The 26429-nt window shown below is 38.6% G+C and overlaps 1 protein-coding gene across 1 annotated transcript; it reads left to right on the forward strand.

The window, feature by feature from the left end:
* Nucleotides 1-18994: 18994 nt before the first annotated feature.
* si:dkey-19b23.8 (uncharacterized) lies at nt 18995-25498 on the forward strand. Its single transcript, XM_062065254.1, has 3 exons — nt 18995-19296; nt 21857-22552; nt 24738-25498. The coding sequence occupies exons 1-3, from the start codon at nt 19281-19283 to the stop codon at nt 24821-24823; spliced, it is 798 nt and encodes a 265-aa protein (XP_061921238.1). The 5' UTR covers nt 18995-19280; the 3' UTR covers nt 24824-25498.
* Nucleotides 25499-26429: the final 931 nt, after the last annotated feature.

Below are 26429 nucleotides of genomic sequence, written 5' to 3' on the forward strand. Positions count from 1 at the left end.
TATGGAGACCTTCTATAATTATATGCATTTTATACAGCATATTTTCACTCTGTTTTCAATTGACTTGTTAGTAGGAGTATGCTGTGTTCGACATTAATGTGCTGGTGGGGCAAGGTGCCCCTTAGAACACTAATTGCCTAGGCGTGGCGATGTCCCGCCTTAGTACAGGGGGCGTGGCTTGAAAGGGGCGTGTTTTGAAGGCATGTTTTGTAGTTAAATGAGTCGGTTGGTCAAGGATTGTTTTTTGTACGAAATAACATTACCAGAATGAAATAAATAACTTTACTTTGTTTTTTCAAGATCGCATTGTCTAATGTTTAGCTTTCATGTCATGGCAGGGAATCGAACCATGTCCTTTGCAACAAAAGATATGTGTTCTTACTCCCTTTGAGTGGAGCATTGGACTCCTCCTGTTAGGATTTGTTGTTTGTCTTACTCATTCGTCATTCATAGTGCTGTGTGGAGGCCAACTAACCGCTGATTGGCAGAGGTGTGGACTCGAGTCACATGACTTGGACTCGAGTCAGACTCGAGTCATGAATTTGATGACTTTGGACTCGACTTGACAAATTGTAAAGAGACTTGCAACTCGACTTAGACTTTAACATCAATGACTTGTGACTTCACTTGGACTTGAGCCTTTTGACTTGACATGACTTGCTACTTTCCCCAAAACCCAAAGATTAAAAAGTTATTTGGGAGCGCGCCGCTCCGTATTTTTCCTTTTCTTCGTCTGTGTCTATCAGCGTGTTGTTCCTGTCAGCTGGTGTGCTCTCAGTACAACAGCCAATCAAATTAGATCTACGCTGTTTTCATCACACAGCTCTCATCCAATCAAATTGCAGGACAACCAATGAAGAAGAATTGTCAAACAATGCGGCAGTGAGAAACAATTATGCCAAAGTTAATTTCGTTCTGGTATTAAAACTACGACTCGGTCAACAAAAAACGAATAGCCCTATGCAAATCATGCAGTTCGAATATTATAGACGGAGCCGTAACAACTTCCAACTTCGTTCGACATTTGAAGATGCACAAAGAAGGGTAAGTTTTGAATGTAAGCTAACGTTTATTGGCTAAGTAACGTGACTTTTATTTGCGGTGTAGTTAAATCAGTGAGGCTGTAAACTCACTGCTAACGTCATAACCATAGACATCTTGTAAGGGTACGCAGCATGGAGCGCTACTGCCTACAGGCGCAGACGAGACGCGGGGCCGCCATCTTGGAGTGGTGATCCGCTCCACTAGTGCAATTCATTTGGCAGGAGCAATGAACTGTCATCGCATTTAATTCATCTTACCTCACTGAATACCACTGATTTTCACGCGCTTTGTTGTCATACGTGTAGCTATGATAAAGGACACATGTTTTGGCGTGTTTTATTATTCATAGTTTGCTTAACAGTAATATAATATTCTTATATGCTATAAGTGACCAGACGTCCGAGATCAAAACTGGGAATATAATCCCAGAGAAAGGGGAAAAAACGGACAGCTATTTTTAAATTGAAGAAACAATATGATTAGGTTATATATACATGCGTATATCCTACATAAACAATGTATGAATACATTAGATATCTATATATCTTATAGACTGTATCTCTGTTGCTGCAGCAGCAGAGAGTTTATTCTGTCTTGACACTTTGTATTTATATTTTGTATTACATTCTTCCCTTAAATGATCATATTTACAGTGATTGTTATATATGTATTTTTTATGTATGTCGCTTTGGATAAAAGCGTCTGCCAAATACTTAAACATATATAAACACCTGAAAGTCTTTATATCAGCTAAAACCACCAATCTGTTTCACTGGATTCAGAATAAAACCAAATGCTGTTTTACCCAACAATGTTAGTATTTGAATATTGTTACTTGAAGACTTATTCCTGGTTACAATTATACTGTTAAGAAAGTATTGTCTTATATTTTGCCTAAAATGAGAATGCATCATAATCAGTGGCGGCTGGTGAATTTTGTTTTAGGTGGGGCTGAAAGTTTCTAAACCAAACCCCTTTAGGGGCGTCATCCTCCCCCAAAATATTTCTTTGTGATTTTCACATACAATTATTGAAGATCTTTGCTCCTTCTCAACTCTGTGGTAATGTTATTTTCATAAAATACAACCAATAGTACATTAATGTTAAGTCTTACCTGTGAAAAGTAATCCCCCGATTCATATTTTCAACAGTCCGCTCATTTGAGCAGGAAAACGCTGAACACCAGCCCGGCATCTTTGTTTTCTACCTGTCAACTGTCAGTTTAGGCTGCTCTCCGGCTCCTCATCACCACTTCAAGATGCAATTTGCTCGGGTCACAGTAACCAATGCTGCGTCTACTTATAAGATGTCTGTGGTTATAACGTCATTGCAAACACGGCAATCTGTTGCGTCCACTGCAGTTCGCTACCTTATTCATACTTTTTGTCAAGTGATTTTTTTTAAGCAGGGTTGCATGAGGTACCTACAAATAACGTTACGTTAGTCAATGTATCACACACAGTAACGTAACGTTAGACGGCGGTCAGCAGCACCGCGTATTTTAGCCACCTACAAAAAGACAAACATAGTCAAATAAAGGTCAGTTAAAATGTATACTATATTAAGAATATGTGTACATATTGCATAGGGCCCTGACATCTAAAAAGTACAACTCTGTTCATTGTTATGTTCATGTATTTGTTATGTTTTTCATGTGTACGCACACATCAACACACATACAGTATGAGATGAGATCAATGAGATAAGGTAAGAACAGAATAGAAACTGCTGTGGAACTAGTTACAATGCAATATGCCATGGACATACAATGTTAACACTTTTGTACAAATAAGTACAGTTGCACTTGTTTTTGCAAATGTGTTTATTCTGTAAAGGAATGAGTTAAATGTTTAAATTTGTTTACACTATTAAAATGACTAGTTAATAGTGCTATTATGAATTGCAATGTCAGCACTATTTTTTTTCCTGCTATTTCAAATGCACTTGTTTTAATAAATAAATACAGCGTTTTAAAAGCATACACAATCTGTGTAAAAATATTAGTCTGTGGTTAAAAGGACTTGAAAGGACTCGAAACTCAAAATGCATGACTTGTGACTTGACTTGAGACTTTCCAGTCTTGACTTTGGACTTGACTCGGGACTTGCCTGTCTTGACTCAGGACTTGACTCGAGACTTGAGGGCAAAGACTTGAGACTTACTTGTGACTTGCAAAGCAATGACTTGGTCCCACCTCTGCTGATTGGTCATGTGCTGTGTGTTGTCAATCATAGTCAGGTTGGCAAGAAGACAGCCCCAGAAAGCCAATCAATGATCTTTTGGGCAGTCTTATGGGACAAGCTTCAGCCTAGGCATCCGTTTTTCTGCATGGCTCTAATGTTTGACTTGCCTCCATTTAATAGCGTACCTTTTTTTTTTTGGTGATGTCAAAAAGGGCAGGGGACAAAACCGCTGCTCGTACAAATTGAGGCTAGCAGCCTAAGTAGTTTGACGAGTTCACTTACTGGAAAACAGCGCCCCTAGTGGTTTGCACTACAATGAAAAAAGAAGCATAATGCATCCTTTAAATTGCTTATTTCCCCACAAATGTTGACGTTCTAAAATTGTAAACAAATATCCTGTCGAGGTAGAAAGAAGACTTTTCTGGTTTACGTGATTCAACAGCTGACTGAGAGAAGGTTGCTTTTGTACAAACATTTGCAAAAAGTCTGCAAGTAGGAGCAAGCGGTTGCCGCGGGCTAAAAATAAAAGTGTGCAGTCGTCACAGAGCGTGGTATTCTGCTGTTAGGTGGGCGGGGAGGAAATGAGGTAAAAATTGGGATTTTTTTTCTCAGGCTGCCAGAGAATATACAAGCTGCTGTGCCTGTTGCTATTAATAGAAACTGACTAATGGCTCCTGTGACTGAAACCTTGCAGGGCGCTTTCATCAGCAGCCTCCTTGGCCTCCACAGTGACGACAGCGGCGAGACCCTCGACGCCTTTGCAGACGCACGCTGCAAGTGTTAGTCAGACAGCTGTGAGTCAAACACTTTTACAGTCCAATACCAATACGCTCAATTCAATCTATACAGACCAGAGGTGTCCACACCTTTTCTACCAAGGGCTGCACAATGAAAAGTCAACGCATGCCGGGGCCATTTTTGATATTTTTCCTTTTCAAAACCAATACAACAGATAGACTTTTGTAACCTGTAGGGCTTCCCTTAAGTCTGGTTCTGGGGACCTGGAAGGTTCTCAGTCATAAGATTTTTTTTAAATAAGTCCATCCATCCATTTTCTACCGCTTGTCCCTTTTGGGGTCACGGGGGGCGCTGGAGCCTATCTACGCTGCATTCGGGCAGAAGGCTGGGTACACCCTGGACAAGTCGCCACCTCATCGCAGGGAAAACACAGAGTCAATACAAAGCTTTTCTTTTTTATGTTTTATGCCTTTTTTTGTCAAAACCATGTTTTTTATGGCAAAAACACAAAATATGCATGCAATATTTTCTCCAAAAGTAAGTAGGGAAGTAATTAGAGCCTCAAGAATTCATAACAACCTTGATTTGAATTCGTTATTTTTTTTTTAGCAATGACCGTTTAGAAGAAAATCCCACTAAGATTATTGAGCATCCAAAAGGGTCCCACTATTTAATGCTTAAATCTCCAGATCAACTTCAGATCTACAGTATCTGTCCATTATATGTTTGTATTAGTTTGTCATGTTTTTGTTTTATGCCCTTTTTGTCAAAGACAACCTTGTTTTTTATTTGACAAACACACAAAGTACACAATATTTCTCTTCAAAATATTTCAAAGTGGTGTATTTGATGGGAAGTAATTGGAGCTTTCAATCGGTCAAAAATTCAGAACATTCATTTTGATTCATTATTATTTTTTGAGCATTGACAGTTTTAAAGAAAAAAACAGTCTGCCTGACAGCTTTGTGTTATTAGAGTCAACATTGCAACTTTTTCCTCAATATGTTTCATCAGCTTGCCTTTTTATTCCATTTTTTAATGTTTTTTGAAACAGTATTTTTAGAATGTGCCGCAGGCCGTTACAAGAATAGCTGCCGGCCACCAATGGCCCCCGAGCCGCACTTTGGACACCCATGATATATCCGACATATCGCTGGGATTACAGCGACTCCTTTGGGTCCGTACAGGAAGACACCGCCTCTTCCTGTTTAGTCTGGCTTCTGATTGGTCCCTGTGCTGCAGTAACGCTTTCTAAAAGCATTGGGTCGTTTGGCCCAACTCTAAAAAGAGCTTCAAAGTCAACAAAAAAGGGGCGGAAATGGGCTTTGAGATGGCGCACAGATACATTTACCCGCATTGCTTATTATTTTTGGCAGCATGCATTAATGTTTAAGTTCACTGTGAGGTAAATCAGTGCAGCACTTCCCTCAGTCTGAAAAAGAGAGAGGGGGAAAAAGAAGTGAGCTCATCAGCAGTGAGATAACAAAAAGGAGGTGATTTAATATACGCCCTTATTTGGGCATGTGTGCTGTGTGTGTGAGAGTGACTCGTTCACGCCACTAAATGGTAACTCAGTAGATACTTTTTAACTGAGAAAAAAGGAAAAGCCAAGCATTTTCAGTGGAAGTGACACATTTAAGGCTCATAAATACACCTACACTATGGACTGAAAGGGATAAAAGTACCTCAAAAGATTTGCAAAATGCTAATGCAAGCTCGCTAAAAGTTGGTTTCCATACTTGCTATAGTAAAATAGTTTTTCATCATTCGTCATTCTCATATATCGCCAGTTTCTTAGTATTATTCTTTTCAAAAACAGCCGTTTTATTTGCCATTTGTGTGAGATAGTAACATATAGATCAGTGGTTCTCTTAACTTTTTTCACCAAGTACCACCTCAGAAAAACTTGGTTCTCCAAGTACCACCATAGCGACAAAGTATACAATACAGTAGCACAGTAGGCCTAAGTATTCATTTAAAAAAAAAAACAGGTGTTTTATCCAACAAGTATATTTAATTTTGTTAACACTACACACACTAAATTGGCCCTAGTGTGTGAATGTGAGGGTGAATGTTGTCTGTCTATCTGTGTTGGCCCTGCGATGAGGTGGCGACTTGTCCAGGATGTACCCCGCCTTCCGCCCGAATGCAGCTGAGATAGGCTCCAGCACCCCCCGCGACCCCAAAAGGGACAAGCGGTAGAAAATGGACTACACACAGTTTGAACAGTAACACTGTGTTTAAATATAGTAAATTAAAACACTGATGTTGCAAATCTTTGTCGGGTGTTAGTTTGTTTACATCAGGGGTCACCAACGCGGTGCCCGCGGGCACCAGGTAGCCCGTAAGGACCAGATGAGTTGCCCGCTGGCCTGTTCTAAAAATAGCTCAAATAGCAGCACTTACCAGTGAGCTGCCTCTATTTTTTAAATGTTATTTATTTACTAGCAAGCTGGTCTCGCTTTGCCCGACATTTTTAATTCTAAGAGAGACAAAACTCAAATAGAATTTGAAAATCCAAGAAAATATTTTAAAGACTTCGTCTTCACTTGTTTAAATAAATTCATACATTTTTTTACTTTGCTTCTTATAACTTTCTGAAAGACAATTTTAAAGAAAAAATACAACCTTAAAATGATTTTAGGATTTTTAAACACATATACCTTTTTACCTTTTAAATTCCTTCCTCTTCTTTCCTAACAATTTAAATCAATGTTCAAGTAAATGTATTTTTTTTTATTGTAAAGAATAATAAATACATTTTAATTTAATTCTTCATTTTAGCTTGTTTTTTCAACGAAGAATATTTGTGAAATATTTCTTCAAACTTATTATGATTAAAATTCAAAAAAATTATTCTGGCAAATCTAGAAAATCTGTAGAATCAAATTTAAATCTTATTTCAAAGTCTTTTGAATTTCTTTTAAAATTTTTGTTCTGGAAAATCTAGAAGAAATAATGATTTGTCTTTGTTAGAAATATAGCTTGGTCCAATTTGTTATATATTCTATAAAAGTGCAGATTGGATTTTAACCTATTTAAAACATGTCATCAAAATTGTAAAATTAATCTTAATCAGGAAAAATTACTAATGATGTTCCATAAATTATTTTTTTAAATTTTTTCAAAAATATTCGAATTAGCTAGTTTTTCTCTTCTTTTTTTCGGTTGAATTTTGAATTTTAAAGAGTCGAAATTGAAGATAAACTATGTTTCAAAATTTAATTGTAATTTTTTTCGTGTTTTCTCCGTTCAATTAAGTGTAAATATCATTAATTATTAATAATAACATAGAGTTAAAGGTAAATTGAGCAAATTGGCTATTTCTGGCAATTTATTTAAGTGTTTTTAAACTGGTAGCCCTTCGCATTAATCAGTACCCAAGAAGTAGCTCTTGGTTTCAAAAAGGTTGGTGACCCCTGGTTTACATGGACGAAAGATGCAGGGTTGAATCATGCAATGCAACCTTACCCGAGCAAAAAAATCCATATTTATCCGGGAGAGTCTTGATACTAATTTCCTTGACCCAGCCATGCACAAAGAAGTTGTAGACCTCCATGCTTTTCAAAGTGTTCTAGTATGTCGTGTAGAATGATGTCTGGAGCACTAAACAGTTCAATACGTCTGGGAACTCCACCGACGGATAATCCTTGAGATCACTCGACAAATGTTGTTTTGATAAAGTATAGGAATCTTTTGAGAAGAAGTCACATGTTGGAATACAAGCAACACAATAAAATTTACTAGAAACAACTACAAATACAATGAAGTAATGTCACGATATAATGTACAACATTTATCCTGGAGAGTGGGCTTCTATGGTATCTCCTTCAAGCTGCTTTTCCATCAAACACAACACCAGTGGCTCCATATTTTCTTGGATAAATGTCTGCCATTTAGAAATGATTTTAACATTCTTGGCTGGCGATAAACTCATTCTGCTTCGGTATGGTGCAGACTAGCAGTGATAAGCTTAAAATTGCTTTGCGAAGTTGGCGACATGCTATCATGTTTTTGGATAATTCATTTCTTTAATTCAATGAATATCATCAAATTACTCTTCTCAACACTGTCCTTCACACTCACTTTCTTCCTTCCCATTGTTGGAAAACAATACATCGTAACAACACTCATTTTGATGCAGCATTATTTTAGGAACAATGACAGTTTTTGGATAAAAAAAACTCTATCCCTCCTTGCCAAAAAATTTACAAACTCATAAAAGTGTTAAGTAAATAATTTTTTATTTAAAAAAATAACTTTAAACACTTTAAATCTTTCAGAAGCTTTAGACCTTTCTAAATATTATATAAGTGCTAAATATTATAAACTTATCACTTTTCTCTGGCACTGTTCCCCTAGCATTCAAAAAAGCGGTTATTCATCCTCTGCTCAAAAGACCTAACCTCGATCCTGACCTCATGGTAAACTACCAGCCGGTATCCCACCTTCCGTTTATTTAGAAAACCCTCGAAAAAATTGTCGCACAGCAGCTAAATGAACACTTAGCGTCTAACAATCTCTGTGAACCTTTTCAATCCGGTTTCAGGGCAAATCACTCTACGGAGACAGCCCTCGCAAAAATGACTAATAATCTATTGCTAACGATGGATTCTGATGCGTCATCTATGTTGCTGCTTCTTGATCTTAGCGCCGCTTTCGATACCGTCAATCATAATATTTTATTAGAGCGTATCAAAACACGTATTGGTATGTCAAACTTAGCCTTGTCTTGGTTTAACTCTTATCTTACTGACAGGATGCAGTGTGTCTCCCATAACAATGTGACATCGGACTATGTTAAGGTAACGTGCGGAGTTCCTCAGGGTTCGGTTCTTGGCCCTGCACTCTTTAGTGTTTACATGCTGCCGCTAGGTGACATCATACGCAAATACGGTGTTAGCTTTCACTGTTATGCTGATGATACTCTACATGCCCCTAAAGCTGACCAACACGCCGGATTGTAGTCAGCTGGAGGCGTGTCTTAATGAAATTAAACAATGGATGTCCGCTAACTTTTTGCAACTCAACGCCAAGAAAACGGAAATGCTGATTATCGATCCTGCTAGACACCGACACCTATTTAAAAATACCACCTTAACATTTGACAACCAAACAATTACACAAAGCGACTCGGTAAAGAATCTAGGTATTATCTTCGACCCAACTCTCTCGTTTGAGTCACACATTAAGAGTGTTACTAAAACGGCCTTCTTTCATCGCCGTAATATCGCAAAAATGTGTTCCATTTTGTCCACTAGTGACGCTCAGATCATTATTCATGCGTTCGTTACGTCTCGTCTCGATTACTGTAACGTATTATTTTCGGGTCTCCCTATGTCTAGAATTAAAAGATTACAGTTGGTACAAAATGCGGCTGCTAGACTTTTGACAAGAACAAGAAAGTTTGATCATATTACGCCTATACTGGCTCACTTGCACTGGCTTCCTGTGCACCTAAGATGCGACTTTAAGGTTTTACTACTTACGTATAAAATACTAAAAGGTCAAGCTCCATCCTATCTTGCTGATTGTATTGTACCATATGTCCCGGCAAGAAATCTGCGTTCAAAGAACTCCTGCTTATTAGTGATTCCCAGAGCCCCAAAGAAGTCTGCGGGCTATAGAGGCTTTGCAGTCATGTGGTTTTATCACGTGACTTTGTGTTACGCCGCCATCTTGCCGGTCAACTCGTTCCTACGTGTTCGTACAGATTCAGTTTGATTTCTGCGCTACATTTTCACCGATTTCATCCGAATTATGGCTGATTTGCTATCCAATGACAAATCGCCGCGATCCGAAGCTAAGATTTGGTTTATCGCCTCGTCTATTGCTACATCCAACAGCACAGCAGGTTTCCGGCATTTCCAAGCTCAAATAGCAGCAGATCAAACAAGAAAGCGTGTGTGAGTCGTTGACCGGCAGTGAACTGGTGACCGGCAAGATGGCCGCCAAGCTAATGTCACGTGGCTGATGACGTCAGCTGCAAAGCCTCTATAGAGAGTTTTCTATTCGGGCTCCAGTACTCTGGAATGCCCTCCCGGTAACAGTTAGAGATGCTACCTCAGTAGAAGCATTTAAGTCCCGTCTTAAAACTCATTTGTTTACTCTAACCTTTAAATAGACCCCCCTTTTAGACCAGTTGATCTGCCGTTTCTTTTCTGCTCTGCCCCCCTCTCCTTCGTGGAAGGGGGGGCACAGGTTCGGGGGCCACGGATGAAGCGATTGCTGTCTAGGGTCGGGACCCAGGGTGGACCACTTGTCTGTGCATCGGTTGGGGACATCTCTGCGCTGCTGACCTGTCTCCGCTCGGGATGGTCTCCTGCTGGCCCCACTATGGACTGGACTCTCACTATTATGTTTGATCCACTATGGACTAGACTCTCACAATATTATGCTAGATCCACTCGACGTCCATTGCACCGGTCCCCTCCAAGGTTTTTCATTGTAATCCCATTGGGTTGAGTTTTTTCTTGCCCTGATGTGGGATCTGAGCCGAGGATGTCGTTGTGGCTTGTGCAGTCCCTTGAGACACTCGTGATTTAGGGCTATGTAAGTAAACATTGATTGATTGTTTGATTGATTGATTGATTGACCTTTCTATAGGTTTTTATTATTGTTTGTCTTTTTTGTGTTTTTGTGTTTTTTTTGTAAAAACAAAACAAAACAAAACAAAATTGGGAAAAACACAACATATGCTTTATTTACTAAAAATGGTTTCAAAGGGGCAGCACGGTGGTCCAGGGGTTAGTGCTTCTGCCTCCCAATACGAAGGTCCTGAGTTCAATCCCGGGCTCGGGATCTTTCTGTGAGGAGTTTGCATGTTCTCCCCGTGACCGCGTGGGTTCCCTCCGGGTACTCCGGCTTCCTCCCACCTCCAAAGACATGCACCTGGGGATAGGTTGATTGGCAACACTAAATGGTCCCTAGTGTGTGAATGTGAGTGTGAATGTTGTCTGTCTATCTGTATTGGCCCTGCAATGAGGTGGCGACTTGTCCAGGGTGTACCCCGCCTTCCGACCGAATGCAGCTGAGATAGGCTCCAGCAACCCCCGCGACCCCAAAACGGACAAGCGGTAGAAAATGGATGGATGGATGGATGGGTTTCAAAGTGGAATATTTGAAAATAGGTCTCGGAACGGGGCAGCACGGTGTTGCAGTGGTTAGCTGCTTCTCTTTTTTTTTTTTTTCAACCATTGCTGTTTTTCTATGTTAGTTTTCTTGTTTAAATTTTTTGATGATTTAGAATAAACGGGCTATTGCCAAATAACCCAAGGCTGCACTTTTGTCCCCAGCAGCACATCAAATGTTTATTAAGACACTGTTTGAAAGTTGCAAAAAAGCTGACATCAGGGCCATCCAAAGTGTTTTTAATTACCCAGGGAACATTGTTGTAATAGATTAATCTACACACACACAAATATATAACACAAACTGACATGCAGCCATTTTTAAAAAATTAAATATATATATATATATTTTTTTTTACAAAAAAAAAAGAAGAAAATTACCCCCTCCAGCATGCTTTGGATACTCCTTTCCTACGTGTGTAAATGTCAAAATGCCGTTTGTTTGCCCTCTTGTCATCACTTCCTCACATTTGCTTCTTGTAAATGAGAATGAATAACAGGAAAACATGGAGGCTAATGGTTACAATGAGCAGCCCCCTCCATTGCAGCTTTTCTATTCCTCACACACAGAGACGTTTCCTTCCATGAAACCTGCTCGACTCGCTCAGGAAGCTCCACAAACACCTCCTACAGTCCACTTTCACCCCGGACCAGGAGGTGGATTCAAGTCTTCACAAAAGAGTTATGCAATGATACATTCTTGACATCGTTAGGACAAAATGTCCGATTATGAAAACGAGTGCAAGAATGACACATAAATCAACTTCTCCAAATATCTGAGAACAATGACAGTTCTCGTCTCAACTCAGCTGGAGCACGCCCAAAGCTGCCCCATGTTAAAGGGGCTGTTTGCAGCCTTTACGCTAACTTAAGAGTGTTTTTAAAGCATTATACCAACTTTTAGCACGTAATGACGTAACAGCGCCCGTATGTAACACACACACACACACACACACACACACACACACACACACACACACACACACACACACACACACACACACACACACACACACACACACACACACACACTTTGTGTGTGGTCAGTTTCTAATGATTAAAGTTAAAGTACCAATGATTGTCACACACACACACTAGGTGTGGCGAAATTATTCTCTGCATTTGACCCATCACCCTTGATCACCCCCTGGGAGGTGAGGGGAGCAGTGAGCAGCAGCAGTGGCCACGCCCGGGAATCATTTTTGGTGATTTAACCCCCAATTCCAACCCTTGATTCTGAGTGCCAAGCAGAGAGGTAATGGGTCCCATTTTTATGGTCTTTAGTATGACTCGGCCGGAGTTTGAACTCACAACCTACTGATCTCAGGGCTGACACTCTAACCACAAGGCCACTGACTAGGTAATGATAGGGATTTAGCAACGTTTAGTTACTAAGCTCTGCTTCTTCCTGCTCCTTTTTGGACGTGCTGTAATGAAAACAACTGGAATTGTGTGATGCATTACCTTGTATCGTTTGCATGTTCGAAATAACTAACGTTAGCTATTATTGAATGTATACTCTAGCACAGTGGTTCTCAAACTTTTTTCACCAAGTACCACCTCAGAAAAAACTTGGCTCTCCAAGTGCCACCATAAGGACCAACATTAAAATACAGTGGCGTAGTAGGCCTAAGTATTTAAAAAAAAATACAAGGTAGAGGTTCTATATGACAAGTATATTTAATCATATTGGCCACTGTAATATTACACACAGTTTGAACAGTAACACTGTGTTTGAATATAGGAAAATATAACACTGTACTTTAATCAAGTGTTTAATTGGCGTACCACTAGATGGAGCTGTTCTAACATAACAACAGCAAATTGTTAATCGCTTCTTCTGGACTGTTTTTGTGTACGTGCACACACTCCGTGCGCGTACATGTGGACGAGAATTTAGAAATATAGACAATTCAAAAATAAAAATGTGTTGTGTTAAACCACTAACGGTAACATAAACTAGCAGTGTTATTATTGTTATATTTTTGGTTTAAAATATGTAACTTAAACTTTTTAATCATCATGAAGGAGGTTTATTTGGCAAAAACAGCAACATTTAGTTTACTGTTCAAAGTCTGGTGTTTAATCCAGAGCAAAGCGCACAAAACAAATTACTTTTTGATTTAGTGATGCCCAATTGTTGCTTTTTTACCTGACTGGAGAAAAAGGCTTGTCCTCGAAAGGACTGCACCACATTTCCTGCTTCGCAAAGTTGTTCAAAAGTTGCTTGAAACGTGACAATACAGTATATTTGTTTTGGACATGCATGCTTAAGGAACACCACGTGGCTACATTGAGCATAATTCAACATGTACAAAAAGGAGTAGGAAGAACCATAGTTTATTTAATCCTACCCCTTCTCCATGTGTTTTATTGGTCATTGATTTCCTCAATATCTTTTACATGTTGACACTTACAATATTTTCTTCTTACATTTTGTCACTTAAAGTGTTTTCACTTTCTGTGTTTAAATGAAAAAACATGTGATGATCCGTTGCCCGGATCATGTTTTGTTTAAGTTTAGAATTCTCTTAGTTCTGTTTCAGCGCCCCTGTTTTGTGTTCCTGGTTGCCATGGGTGCTGATTATGTTCACCTGCCTCTGGTTAGTGGTGGGGTAGCTCACCTGCTCCTGGTCACTAATCAGAGAGCTATTTATTCCTGCCTCTCGCCACACAGTCTGGCTGTTGTGTTTGCTTCATGCAACAGTTACTTTGGTAAATCCTAGCTTCTTGTTCTTGTTCCTGTTCATGTGCTAAACTTTTCCCTTAGCTTTACCATAGCTTCCCGTACTATCGGCATGCTTATTCTGTTTTTGTATTCTTGCCTGATTTATTTATTAGAATAAATATTTTTTCTTAACTGCACACTGCTTCCGGAATTCCATTTGCATCTTGGGGAAACGATCTGCGCATAACCATGCGACCTGAACATAACAAAACAAACTAAAACAATTATGAATTATGAGTGTTTTTTTTGGGGGGGGAATACTGGGGGACTGAAAATAAATAAATAATTAATATAAAAAATGAGTGCATTGGTTGTGCAGTGTCAAAGGAAAACAAACGTGTTGAAATAAAGTAAATATGTAATACCACATTAGATAAATTAGGATAATTTAAATAATCCAAACTATAACATAGAAGTCATAAATCATAAGTAATAGGTAAAGCTATTATGCCTAAATTAATACATGAATACATAATAGAAAATACATTTTGACAGAATTGCAAAATTCATACAAAATGGTGAATACAGTGATAAATTATGGATTTATTATCATAATTATATATGTATTTATGATTTCAATTAATTAATTAGAATTATATATTTTGTATACATAATTTTAATTAATCAATTATGAATATTTTAAATTACTGCGATAAATGATTAAACAGTGATGAAGGCCAGAAATGAAAACAGCAAAGGTGCTGAAAAGTATAAATACAAATTAACAGAAGAGTTAAAAAAAATATATGTGTATCTATTTATACTGTATATATATATATATATATACATGTATGTATGTACATATATGTATGTATATATGTATGTATATATATGTATGTATATATGTATGTATATATATATATGTATGTACATATATATGAATGTATATATATATATATTTATATATATGTATATATATATATATATATATATATATATATATATATGTGTATATATATATATATATATATATATTTGTGCGTGTATATATATATATATATATATATATATATATATATATATATATATATATTTGTGCATATATATATATATATATATATATATATATATATATATATATATATATATATATATATATATATATGTGTATATATATATATATATATATATATATATATATATATATATATATATATATATATATATATATATATGTATATATATATATGTATATATATGTGTGTATATGTATATTTATATATATATATATATATATATATATATATATATATATATATATATATATATATATATATATATATATATATATATATATATATACTGGAGTCATGTTTTGACCCACAATCTGTGTTTCACAACAGTGAAGGTAAAAAGTTCAGAGTGTTCTTTAAATATCACAGAATGTTGTGTACTCGCACCTGTAAGAGGACATTTATCGCGGATAAACATCACTAGATATCATAAAGGTTGATTTGCAGCAGCTCAAAAAGGGAACTTGAACTTCACATACTGTAGCTATACTTCCCTAATTTATATTTTAGTGTTGGCCAAACAAGACTATTCCCGGAAGGCTGACAGTCTCACCTTGCTGGGCCTTTGCCCACATGCTGGCCTCTGATGGCCTTGTAACACTTTCCTTCTAGATTGGTTAGAGGCGCATCCTCCACTAATAAAATAGTGTAGCTGATGTAGTATTGTAAAATCGTGGATGCTGACGGCACACAAGCCATCTTGTTGCTTCTCATCATGGCCACGTAAAAGTCTGAGACGCTCCATTATGTCACCAGGGCGGCAAGAATAGTTCCAGTGTGCACAGCGAGGCACCAGAACGGGCGTGACGTCCATAAGCTAAATGTTTTTGGGCCTAACCCAGGAGCAAACAGGGGCCCTGCTGTTTGACGCACGCACACACACATGCACACACACACATGCACACACACACACACACACACACACATGGAAGCATTTTAAGGTTTGCCAGTGTTGAAAAAGCCAGCAGAAGCAAATGATGCTCATTAAAATGTTTCTACACGCTGGCGAATGACGTCACAACATCACCTAAAGTAGAGCGAAAAATGCAACCAATGTGTGCATATACGTGGTTTTCAAATATCGATAGTATCGACACCAAGGATAGTGTCAGTATCGGTTCAGTAACGGCGTGTTTTTCAGTTCTTTTCCAATTACATAAAACAAATGTACCTTTGTTTTTCATATTCTAACATTGTTTTACGACTGTCAAAAGTAACAAATTAACGCATGCAAAACAAATATAACAAAAAAATATCACATGAATCAGTTATTTTGACCGTGTATGCTCCTTTACCTTAACTGCCGATGTTGACTTGCAAGTTCAATGCACACATTCATTATAAAGATAAGCGAGGAGGCGCGACTGGTGTGCTCGCTAGATAATTCTGCTTCAAAATAAACATCGACGGGACTTTAAATACAACTGTCAACAGCTTTTGAGCAAATAAATGACATGCATTCAAGCAAAGCATAAAAAAAGGTTCCTGTATGACATTATGACAGTAAAATTGCATATATGTCCAAATATTTGTGCATTTTTTTAAGTTAATGTAATTTTAATTATGCAAACAAGTAATCGAGTGCAATTAATCATGAATAATCCAAATTCAAAAGTGTGGTTAATCTGAAAAAAAAAATGTATCCTTTGACATCACTAATTGTTTGACTTATTTATTTTTGTGTTGTTTACAAGCAAACTATGACTTGAGGGAATAAAAAAGGATTTGAATTAGTCCTTAGTCATTTTTGGTTTGATTTTATTTTGCTGTAACAATTGTATGTAATAAAAGGCAATCTTATTTTTATTGGTATGGTCTAGGGCTATCAAATGGTTGATTTTCTTAATTAGATTAATCACATTTTGGAATTTGGATTAATCACGATTAATCACAGGTAATTACTCGCTCGCATCCTTGAAATAAGTTTAAGAAAATACCCTAATAAATAAATAAATGCCATTTTACTGTCAGAATGTCGTCCCGGAACATTTTTAAATGTCTTACTTGAATGCATGTCATTTATTTGCACAAAACTAGGTAGCCGTTTTATCTAAAGTTATTTTTAGGCTGTATTTTGGAGTGAAATTTGCCAGGGAGCACACCAGTCAGTCTTCTCGCTCATTTTTGTGCTGATGTATGCCTTGCTCTGATCACTGACTGTATAGTGCACATGCAGGTGTCAAACTTAAGGCCCGGGGGCCATATCTGTCCGGCTACGTAATTTAATGTGGCCCGCAAAAGCCTTGAAATAATATGCATCAATAAAATATTTGATCTTTCTTTACTAAATGTATTCGTTATTTCTATTTTGACAGAAAAATGCATGTTTTGAATCCAATTGCATATCCTTTAAACTTTCTTTTTACCTAATAATGCAAAAAATCACACCATCATACTTTTCAAACTTTTTTTTGTTCAAACATATAAGTAAATATCTGCTTGACTTATGATTTCAAAGCAATTCATCTATCAAATTGTACACAGTAAAAAGACGGTAGATTATACGGCATAAAAACTGGCAGGACAGTTGCCAGAATTTTACCTTAAAAAGAACTATACAGGTAGTACCGTTTTTCCATTTACAGTAATATGCTGTAAAAACCACCACAAATTTTAAGGTAAAATTGTGGTGACTGAGCTGTGAGTTTGTAACATGATCAAAATATATTTTTCACAGTGTATGTAAAATAAATACAACTAATTAAATGCATAGACAATTGTATAAGAATATCATGAGGTACATCCCTATATATTTATAGTCATAAATTATTCACGGTTACAAGCGGCCCCCTAAGGGCAGCCGATGTGGCCCTCAGTGAAAACGAGTTTGATGCCCTTGATATAGCGATTAAGGTAAAAGAGCTTGTACGGTTAAAATAAATTGCCTGATTAATTTAAGTGTGTTCATGAATAATGCAATGATATTTGTGATTAATCACATGAGTTAATTTGTTCATTTTGACAGCCCTAATATTGTTATGTCTTTTATTGTACAGTATCTGTATATAGATCATTTGTTCATAATTGTTCATTTTAGTTTGCCTAAAGTTAGTGTGATTATAATCATGATCTAAAAAATTAAAGTGGGAAAAAAGAAATAAAAATACAAATAGGCTACATGAAATTGTTTCAAGTAAAATGTATTGATACTGGTATCAGTATTGGTATTCACTACTCAAATTGCAGTATTGCCAACCACTTGTGTTGTGGTAGGGGGTGTACAGATCAATCCAAATATTAAAAATATTGATACTAAGGGTAGTACCATGTTGGCTCGATACTAGCATGATGTGATCGATATGATCGAATATTCTCTTTGGTTTGTTTTCTAAAATATCTGTGTTTTTGTTTGTATTATGGTTGTGTGTTTACTGTGTTTCATTGTCATTCTAATCATGATGAAACCAAAAAAACGTGTGTGTGTGTGTTCTTGTATTTTTTCCCTTCTTGAGACACCAACAAGGACAAGTACCTTCCATATGAGGAGCGGTGAACAAGTTAGGACATAAATCATGGTCCCGATACGGAAAACCATTGCATCTAATAGAGAATGTCTCATTTGCACCTTGGTGGTGAAATCTATCAAAATTAGGGTGGTCCCAAAAAGGAGGGATTTTTCAAATGGACTGTGTCGGTGTTAAAAGTGCTCCCTCTCTGGCCATCATATGTAATAACAAGCGTGTGTAAGAAATTGAAATGCGCCCCATTTGGCCAAAATCAATAAAATAAAAATGTATATAGAGACATACTGTAATAACTTGAAGTAAATAATGAAGATTAAAAACCAATTACAAACCAAACATGAAAACTAAACAGAAATTAACAAAAACTTTACCTTTTTTATATTTGCATTGTATGTATATGTTATTAATGTTGTAAATACAAATCTTTATATATCTACAAAGGGTGGTCCTAAAGAGGTAGGCATTTTTTGGAGGTCTCAAGAAGGTAACAAATACAAGAATGTGTGTGTGTGTGCCAGGGGTGTTATATCTAAAATCATACAATCTTGTCACTTTGTAACTGTTTCAAATAAATAAAAACAATTTCATGCATGGGAAAAGAACGCGTTGAGTCGCTGTGCAGGTTACAATGTACTGTAAAACACTAATCGTATAAATAATGGCTCTGCCCACTCCACCTCCGGTCAACGTGGTATGGCCCCGCCCCTTTGACGTAGGCGCTCGTCCACGAAGGTCGAGCGCGCGCCCCCGCTGTTTAAAACAGTTGTGCGCGAGCCGACACGACTACCGCCGGGATAGCATAGCCTAACACAACAAAGTTTATCTTAGCGTAGTTTAGCGTAGATGTTGCCTTTATCTGAGAAAATAAGACACAAACTAACACTTTTTGCGAAAGTTGTTGTTTCAGTCGTTTATGCTCGCGGTGTCTTCGCTCGAAGGAACTCCACGTTTCAGCTGAGACGTTCAGGGACATCGCTTGCATGAGACTGTGGGCAGGTAGGAACAACTACACAAGTGCCTCGCAAATACTGACAATTTCTACATGAACCTGCTCGCTTTTCTCACTCACGTCGCGTATCACACGTCTGACTTTGCAGTGTTACCTGCTCTGCTTTGATACCTAAATCGGCATTAAAACGTTTTTAAAAAATGAACTTCTAATGAAGAAAAAAAGGTTTCTAGGGTGTTTTTCACTGCGGAGAAACTACTTGTTGTATTGTTAACACTGTTTGTTTCAGAGTGGATTAATGCAGTTTGACTTTCACAATAGTATTCAGCTGCAATCCGTTTTGTGGTAATGTGTTTTAATTCACGTGCTAGGAAAAACAATCGAAATTATTGCATGAATTTGTACGTATTATTTGAAAAAATCTGTTGATATAGACCAGGCCTGGGCAATTATTTTGACTCGGGGGCCAAATTTAGAGAAAAAATGTGTCTGGGGGCCGTTATATCTATTTTTAAGAACACTAATACAAAACCTCACAATAATGTCTGATTGAAAGCTAAAAACGTTATGACAGATTGCCTTAAAAAACGGAATGGAATTTTAATTTTTTTTTTATCGAATGAGACACCCAGAATGTACATGAAAATAAAGAATGTGGGATTTACAAAATTAACTATGAATGATGAAACACTGAATATTGACAACATATGAACGTCACACCCCCTCTCCATCCACATATTTTACTATCAAGCCAAACGCAACAAAAATGCAACAAACACAGCGAAATATGAACGTGAAGGGTAAAATAAACCCACCTACAATCTGATACATCTGATATATCACTAAGCTTTAGAACTTTGTTGTAAAAATCTCCTTCCACGTCTGTCCCTGACACCCACATTTCAGGTTCTGGAAACACTCTGTGGAAACGCTCCCCACCCACACTGCTTGGTGCCTCGACTGAGCTGCTGTGACTTAAATTATCATAGTAACTAATTAGATGACCATAGTAACTAATTAAATGGCCATAGTAACTAATTAAATGACCATAGTAACTAGTATATCATGCAGATTCTAAGCATTGAAATACTTAGTATAGTTGAAGACTTACGGTCATTAGAAAACATCACTGCACATCATCATGGCAGCTACACTTTACATCTTAAACATCTAAAACAATTTATTTGGGAATGTCCGGCGGGCCAGATTGAAAAGCATAAGGGGCCGCATGTGGCCCCCGAGCCTTAATTTGCCAAGGTCTGATATAGACTGGAAAAAGTAAACATCTGTAGTTTCATTGTTTTGGTTATAAAAAAAATAGTCCTACCACAAGGTAGGACTATTATTATTTTCATTATATTTTTACTAACTATTAACTCGCTCTAAAATGACAAGCCTATACTTAAGTAATTATTTTTGACAACTGAAAAAAAAACTTGTATGATTAGGTAATATTAGAGTATGGAACATGTGCAATCACATGTAGTAAATTTTTCTGTCAAAATTGAACAAATGTTTAGCCAGAAAGTGCATTAATACATCCAGACTCTGCAGGCTATATTAACAATGTAGTGGGCCACATTAAATGATGTACCGGGCCACATTAAATGATGTACCGGGCCAGATCTGGCCGCTGGGCCTTGAGTTTGACACCTGTGACCTAAGATCACGCTTAGATTCGGCGGAATGATACGTAGGCAAATGGACTAGCATGTTAGGCGCAATGTTTGGCCGCATGATAACTGAGACGGTATATGCAAATTTTTGGCGGGAAGGCGAAACATAGGACAACTGAGGTATGACTATATTACTGTGTGAGGAAAAAAAACCTACATTCTTCATTAAACTGCATTTAGTGATGTAAACATGTTATTGACGTATGATCTAAGAATTTAAAGTAAATATTTCATTGTGTAATTGTCAGTCTAAGCAAGCCATCACAATAGCAGTTTCTATTCTATGCCTTTTGAGAAGCAGCATAACCAAAGCAGATTTTATCCAAACAAATATTACTAGTAAGAGCTGTCAAAAGTTATGTTTACCTGCCAGCGCCCCCTAGTGTTTCGGTAGCACACAGCAAGCGCATTAGAGAGTGCATGTAAATGAGGGCGAAACTGTTTAGTTTCAAAACATAAACGTGCTGACATGTTCACTTGTCCTTGCTAGACTTGATTTCACGTACTCCCAGTAGCATGCCATTGTTTGCACGCAGCAGACATGTTTAAGGCTGCTTCCTGCATTAGGAGGGGGGGTCAGCTAACAAAGGCCAGCACAGCGTTTGTTTCTGCACACTTCTGACGAGGTGATGTTGACAGAATGGATGACAAACACCAACACTTGCGACACAAAGGAGAAGAGGCGTCGCTGTGGTTCTTGTGTTGGTTGGTGAGACAATAGCAGCCTGCTGGTTGCATAAGTTTAACTTCTTAAGAAGTTATGTTAGCGTCTTTTTTTCTTTGGTTAAGCAACGTGTTTGCACTTCAATACTGTTTGCCCTCAGCTTTACGAGGCGTCACCACAGTAAAACATGTCATGGCCTCCGTGCCTGCTACACAAATGACTTGTAGATCATTTAGTTTTTCCGCTGACGTCATCTTGTTGTTCCAGACAGAAGCAGTGGATGCAACGACGCTCCTTTTGTAGCAGAAAGCTGGAAGAGCGCTCGAGGCCTCACGAAGGACCAGCTGGCCGCAGGAAGTTGCAGCAAAGCCCACACTAGACCCACCATGTCCCTTGGAACGTTCCACCTCATGCAGACCCTGAAGAACTCTCCCGCCGCACTGCGTCGACGCTTCCGTCGCGATCGCACTGAGTCCCTGTCGCACGGCGACCCGCTCTTTAAAGTCCACTACCTCGGCACGGAGAAGATTTTCTCTCTGGATCGGGAACAGGCCCAGGAGGCCATCGGCCGCTTGCTGGAAGGCGTGAGCAACGGGAAGAAGCTGAGCAAAGATCATGCCTTGGTGGTGCGGCCCAGATACGTGGAGGTCAAAGAGCTGAGCACAGGACGGCAGCTCACCAAAACATACCTGCAGGACATCGCCTACTGCGCCGCCGACGCCGCCCGCCCTAACGTCTTCCTGTACATTTGCAAGCATCACGGCCAGCAGCTGCAGTGTCGCGTTTTCTGGTGCAGTCGGGCCGAGCGGGCGCGGGACATGACCGCCTGCCTGGCGCACTCCTTCCAGCAGGCGCTCAGCGACTGGCATAATGACAGCGAAGTGGGAGGGAATCATGCGGAGCAGTCGGCCAACTCTCCCGGAAACGCCAAGAGCTCCACGCTGCCCTCCAGTCTGGGAAAAGGTACGACATATCTGGTGGCGCCGCCATGTTATGCTTTTTTTTTACCTTCCTTTGGTGGGTTAATGTGGGCCAGCACCTGGCATGGTTCCACACTCCCACTTAGCTTTGTCATTGAATGATTGTACTGCGATTGCTCCTCGCAGGTTATTAATGATAGACACAGACAACATTTATTAACACAATTCCTAATAGACTCCAAAAAATCCAAAAGTCGAAACTCACTCGCCTTTGACTGCATTCTTGTGTCTTAAATACCTGTCATTTAATTTATGCGATCGCTCCTCAGATTATTTTTGAAAAGAGACACAATCAATTACAGAACTGTAATACAAGGATGGAAAATATTGCAATAGACAAAACAGAGAAGGCTCGCTCCCCTTCACCTACATTCGTAATAAGTGTCTTTTGAATGGTATCACTCCTCTCGCAACTAATTAATAACTAACCCAATACAACATAGAAATAAAACACGAACAAAAGTCAAAACCCACAGCACACTCGCTCGCTTTCTACTACATTTGTGTGCAAATAAAGTCATTTAATTCATGCTATCACTCCTCTGTGATTATTATTGATAACCAACACACTTCATAATAGATTCAAAATAACCCAAGGCTAAAACCCACAGAATGCTTGCCCAACCGTGTCGACATTTGTGTGTCATTTAAATAATGAGATTGCTCCTCTGTGGTTATTGATAAGGACACAGTTCATAATAGGAACTTTAGGAAGACTCGAAATAATCCAAAAGTCCAAAACCCACACCACGCTTACTCTCCTGCGACAACATTTGTATGTCATTAAATTCATGCAGAGGTTCTTTGCAGTTTATTAATGATAATCGACACAATTTGTAGTAGAAATAGATAGAGGTGGGAATCTTCGGCCACCTCACGATTCGATGATTACAATTTAGGAGCTACGATTCGATTAAAAATCGATTCTCGATGCACCTTTAATTTATGTAAATTCATGCAGTTTTACATTTATTTTCGTTTCACTAAATAAGCATTTATCACTTGCAACTTTTAAAAATAGTGCATTTGTAATAAGAAATTCCCATCACATTTATTAAATTAATGGAAATATGTGCAAAGCTGGAACATAAGTGAGGTGGCTCGCTGCTGTCAGCCACAGTTTACAACTGTCTGCATTACTTTATTTACAATAAATAAATCGATTATCCAATATTGACATTTACTAATTGATTTTATAATTGTCCATGTCCGAATTGCGATGAATCTAAAATCGATTATTTCCCTAAACTCTAGAAGGAGTTCAAATATTCCAAAAGTGGAAACTCAAAGCATGCTCACCCGAGGCTACGTTTTTGTCTGTCATTTAATTCATGCAATCGATCCTCATTGGTTAAATTTGTAAAAGAAAAAAAAGGCTCAAAATATTAAAATAAGTATGCTAACTTGTGGCTACATTTGTGTACAAAATAAAAATGTGCTATTTCATTGTGATCCTTCCTCTTGCGAGTAATTAATGACAGCTGCCACATTCCACTGTAGAAAAAAATTAAGTACTCTAAATCAAAAGACTCAAAACAAGACAGTGAATAATCCACGAGGACAGGGAATCGAACCCAAGTGTAGTCCAGTATGTATGGCGTGATGGAGTATGTTGAGTACATGTAAAACCTTTCCCACAATGAACCTTGATTACAAAATACTCCAGCTGGATATTTACTGCTTTTGAGAAATAAAAAAGGCACTCATGCCTCATAGCTAATTGTCTATGTTCATATACAACAAACAAAAATATGATCAACAAACTTACTCCATCGTGCATCCGATACAATGACCAAAAAAACGCATATTGTTCTCAATTAGTAATTAATAGAAGACAAACTGGCAGTAGATAACATTTTGTTTCCGCAAAATGATATGTGGGCAAACAGACTAATTTGTTGAGCCATCGTGCATCTCCCAAAAAATAATGCAGCTTGAAGTGCTGACTTTGCCAGCCTGGGGATTGTCGCTACATTTACACAATCCATGAACAAACACTTTATAAACACACACACTATATAAACACACACACTATATAAATACACAAACTATAAAGGCATTGAAGTAAGAAGACATCCATGAGTCAACAAGCTTCCTCACTGGCGTCCGTTAACTTTGTTGCTTTCCAAACATAACTTGACCAACTGTCTCTTTTTTTTCCCTTTAAGTTCACTGGAAGCAAAGAGGTTCTGTGTCCCGCAGCCCCCTCAGAGGCATCACCAGGAGAGGGTCTGCCTCGGACAGCTGGAGCTGATCCCCTGCAACGACTGTAGATCTACTGTGAATATCTGGACTGAGGACTGGTGCTCTTTCTTCTCTGCTGCATTTTTGAGGCGTAAAAGAGAAGGTTGTCTTGAAGCTTGAAGACCAAAAACCACAAAACAACGACAAAGTCCTCTTTTATTATTTTGTTTTACCTTCGTCAGCACTTTTGGAAAATGTTTTTTTTTAATGAATCATTTCCATTTTAACTTTTTTTTTTCTTCGTTTTTTTATTTTTTATACACGACATGCACCCCACCCCCACATCCCCGCCTTCCTCTGCTTAGAGAGCCACCCAGCCGTGACTTGCTGCTTTGTTTATCACGGAAACACTGAGAACGTTGTGTCCCATCAAGAGAGCCTCTTCTTGGAATGTGCGGCCGTGCACCTGCATTCCTCTCCAAAAGCCTCGCTCTCTTCTGGGTTTAACCGCTCTTCTCGTGTTCACTCAAAGCCGTAAGCACCACTTTAACTCATTACAAAGCAGATCATCTTCAACTTTACAAATGCCCAACTTAAATTATAAACGGAAAGGTGCCATTTTTGTGCCCACTAAGTGTTCATGTGTTGTATTTTAAGAAAGAAGGGACTCAAGTGCCTGCTTTGTCAGTGTATGTTTTTTTTAAATGTAGTTATGTACATATTTAATTAAATAACTTTTTATACATGTTTTTTCCAAGGGTCTTCACATGCTCTCTAAAGCGTTCACCAAGTCAAATGTTTAACTTTGAATGAGCATATTTCCATGACTCTGACTTCCAATGTTATATTTGGCCTGAAGTACATGTTTGTGTGTGCTAAGGACAAAAATGTTCCTAAAAGGTCCTGGCGGCAGTCATGTGACATGTTTCCCAGGGATGTCTGGTTAAAATAGCATGTAAACAAGGTGCATGTTTTTTTATTCAAGGTGCCTTCACTGACAGGACAAAAAATATTTTTATGTATTTTGGTCTTCTGCAGAAGAGTGGTGATCAGTGGGTGTGTTCACCAACCTGCTGTTCTTCTTCAGCCTCTGCACCTCCAGCAGGGTGTGGAAGTGCACACACCTCAGAGACTTCAGCTCCTCCACCACTTCCAGGAGAGAGAAAATACATTTTAGCTAAACAACATCGCCTGGTGGCTCCAGTAGAAACTACAAATGGCAATGTTGACTACTCACCTTTGTCATAGTGCAACTCGTCACGGTTCCCGTAGACGACGTAGGTCTCCAGGAAGTTGAGGAGCGCCCCTGTGACCAGGAAGCGCTCGGGCGCAGGAAGACTTTGGATGTAGCGCATGTCCAAGGCGAAGGGGTTGGAGGGGAAGGGGACGGTGCAGAGACACACCAGCTCGCTGACCACGTCCCACACACGGACACCTTCGAGACACAAGACGTGTGACGACATAGGTCATCTGAGCCCGCGTCGCACGTGTCTTACCGCCGGCCTGCCAGTCTGTGATGGACTTGAGCTTGACGGGCGTGTCTCTCACCATGGAGTCGCTGCCGCCGATACTAACCAGCCGCTCGTGGTTGGAGCGTATCCAGGCGTGAGGACGGCCGTACTTCACGTAGCCCGCCAGCAGGAAGAGCGTGCAGTTCACTTCCTGCAGAGGAAACG

The sequence above is a fragment of the Entelurus aequoreus genome, linkage group LG12 (genome assembly GCF_033978785.1).
Source record: "Entelurus aequoreus isolate RoL-2023_Sb linkage group LG12, RoL_Eaeq_v1.1, whole genome shotgun sequence".
NCBI classification, from domain to species: domain Eukaryota; kingdom Metazoa; phylum Chordata; class Actinopteri; order Syngnathiformes; family Syngnathidae; genus Entelurus; species Entelurus aequoreus.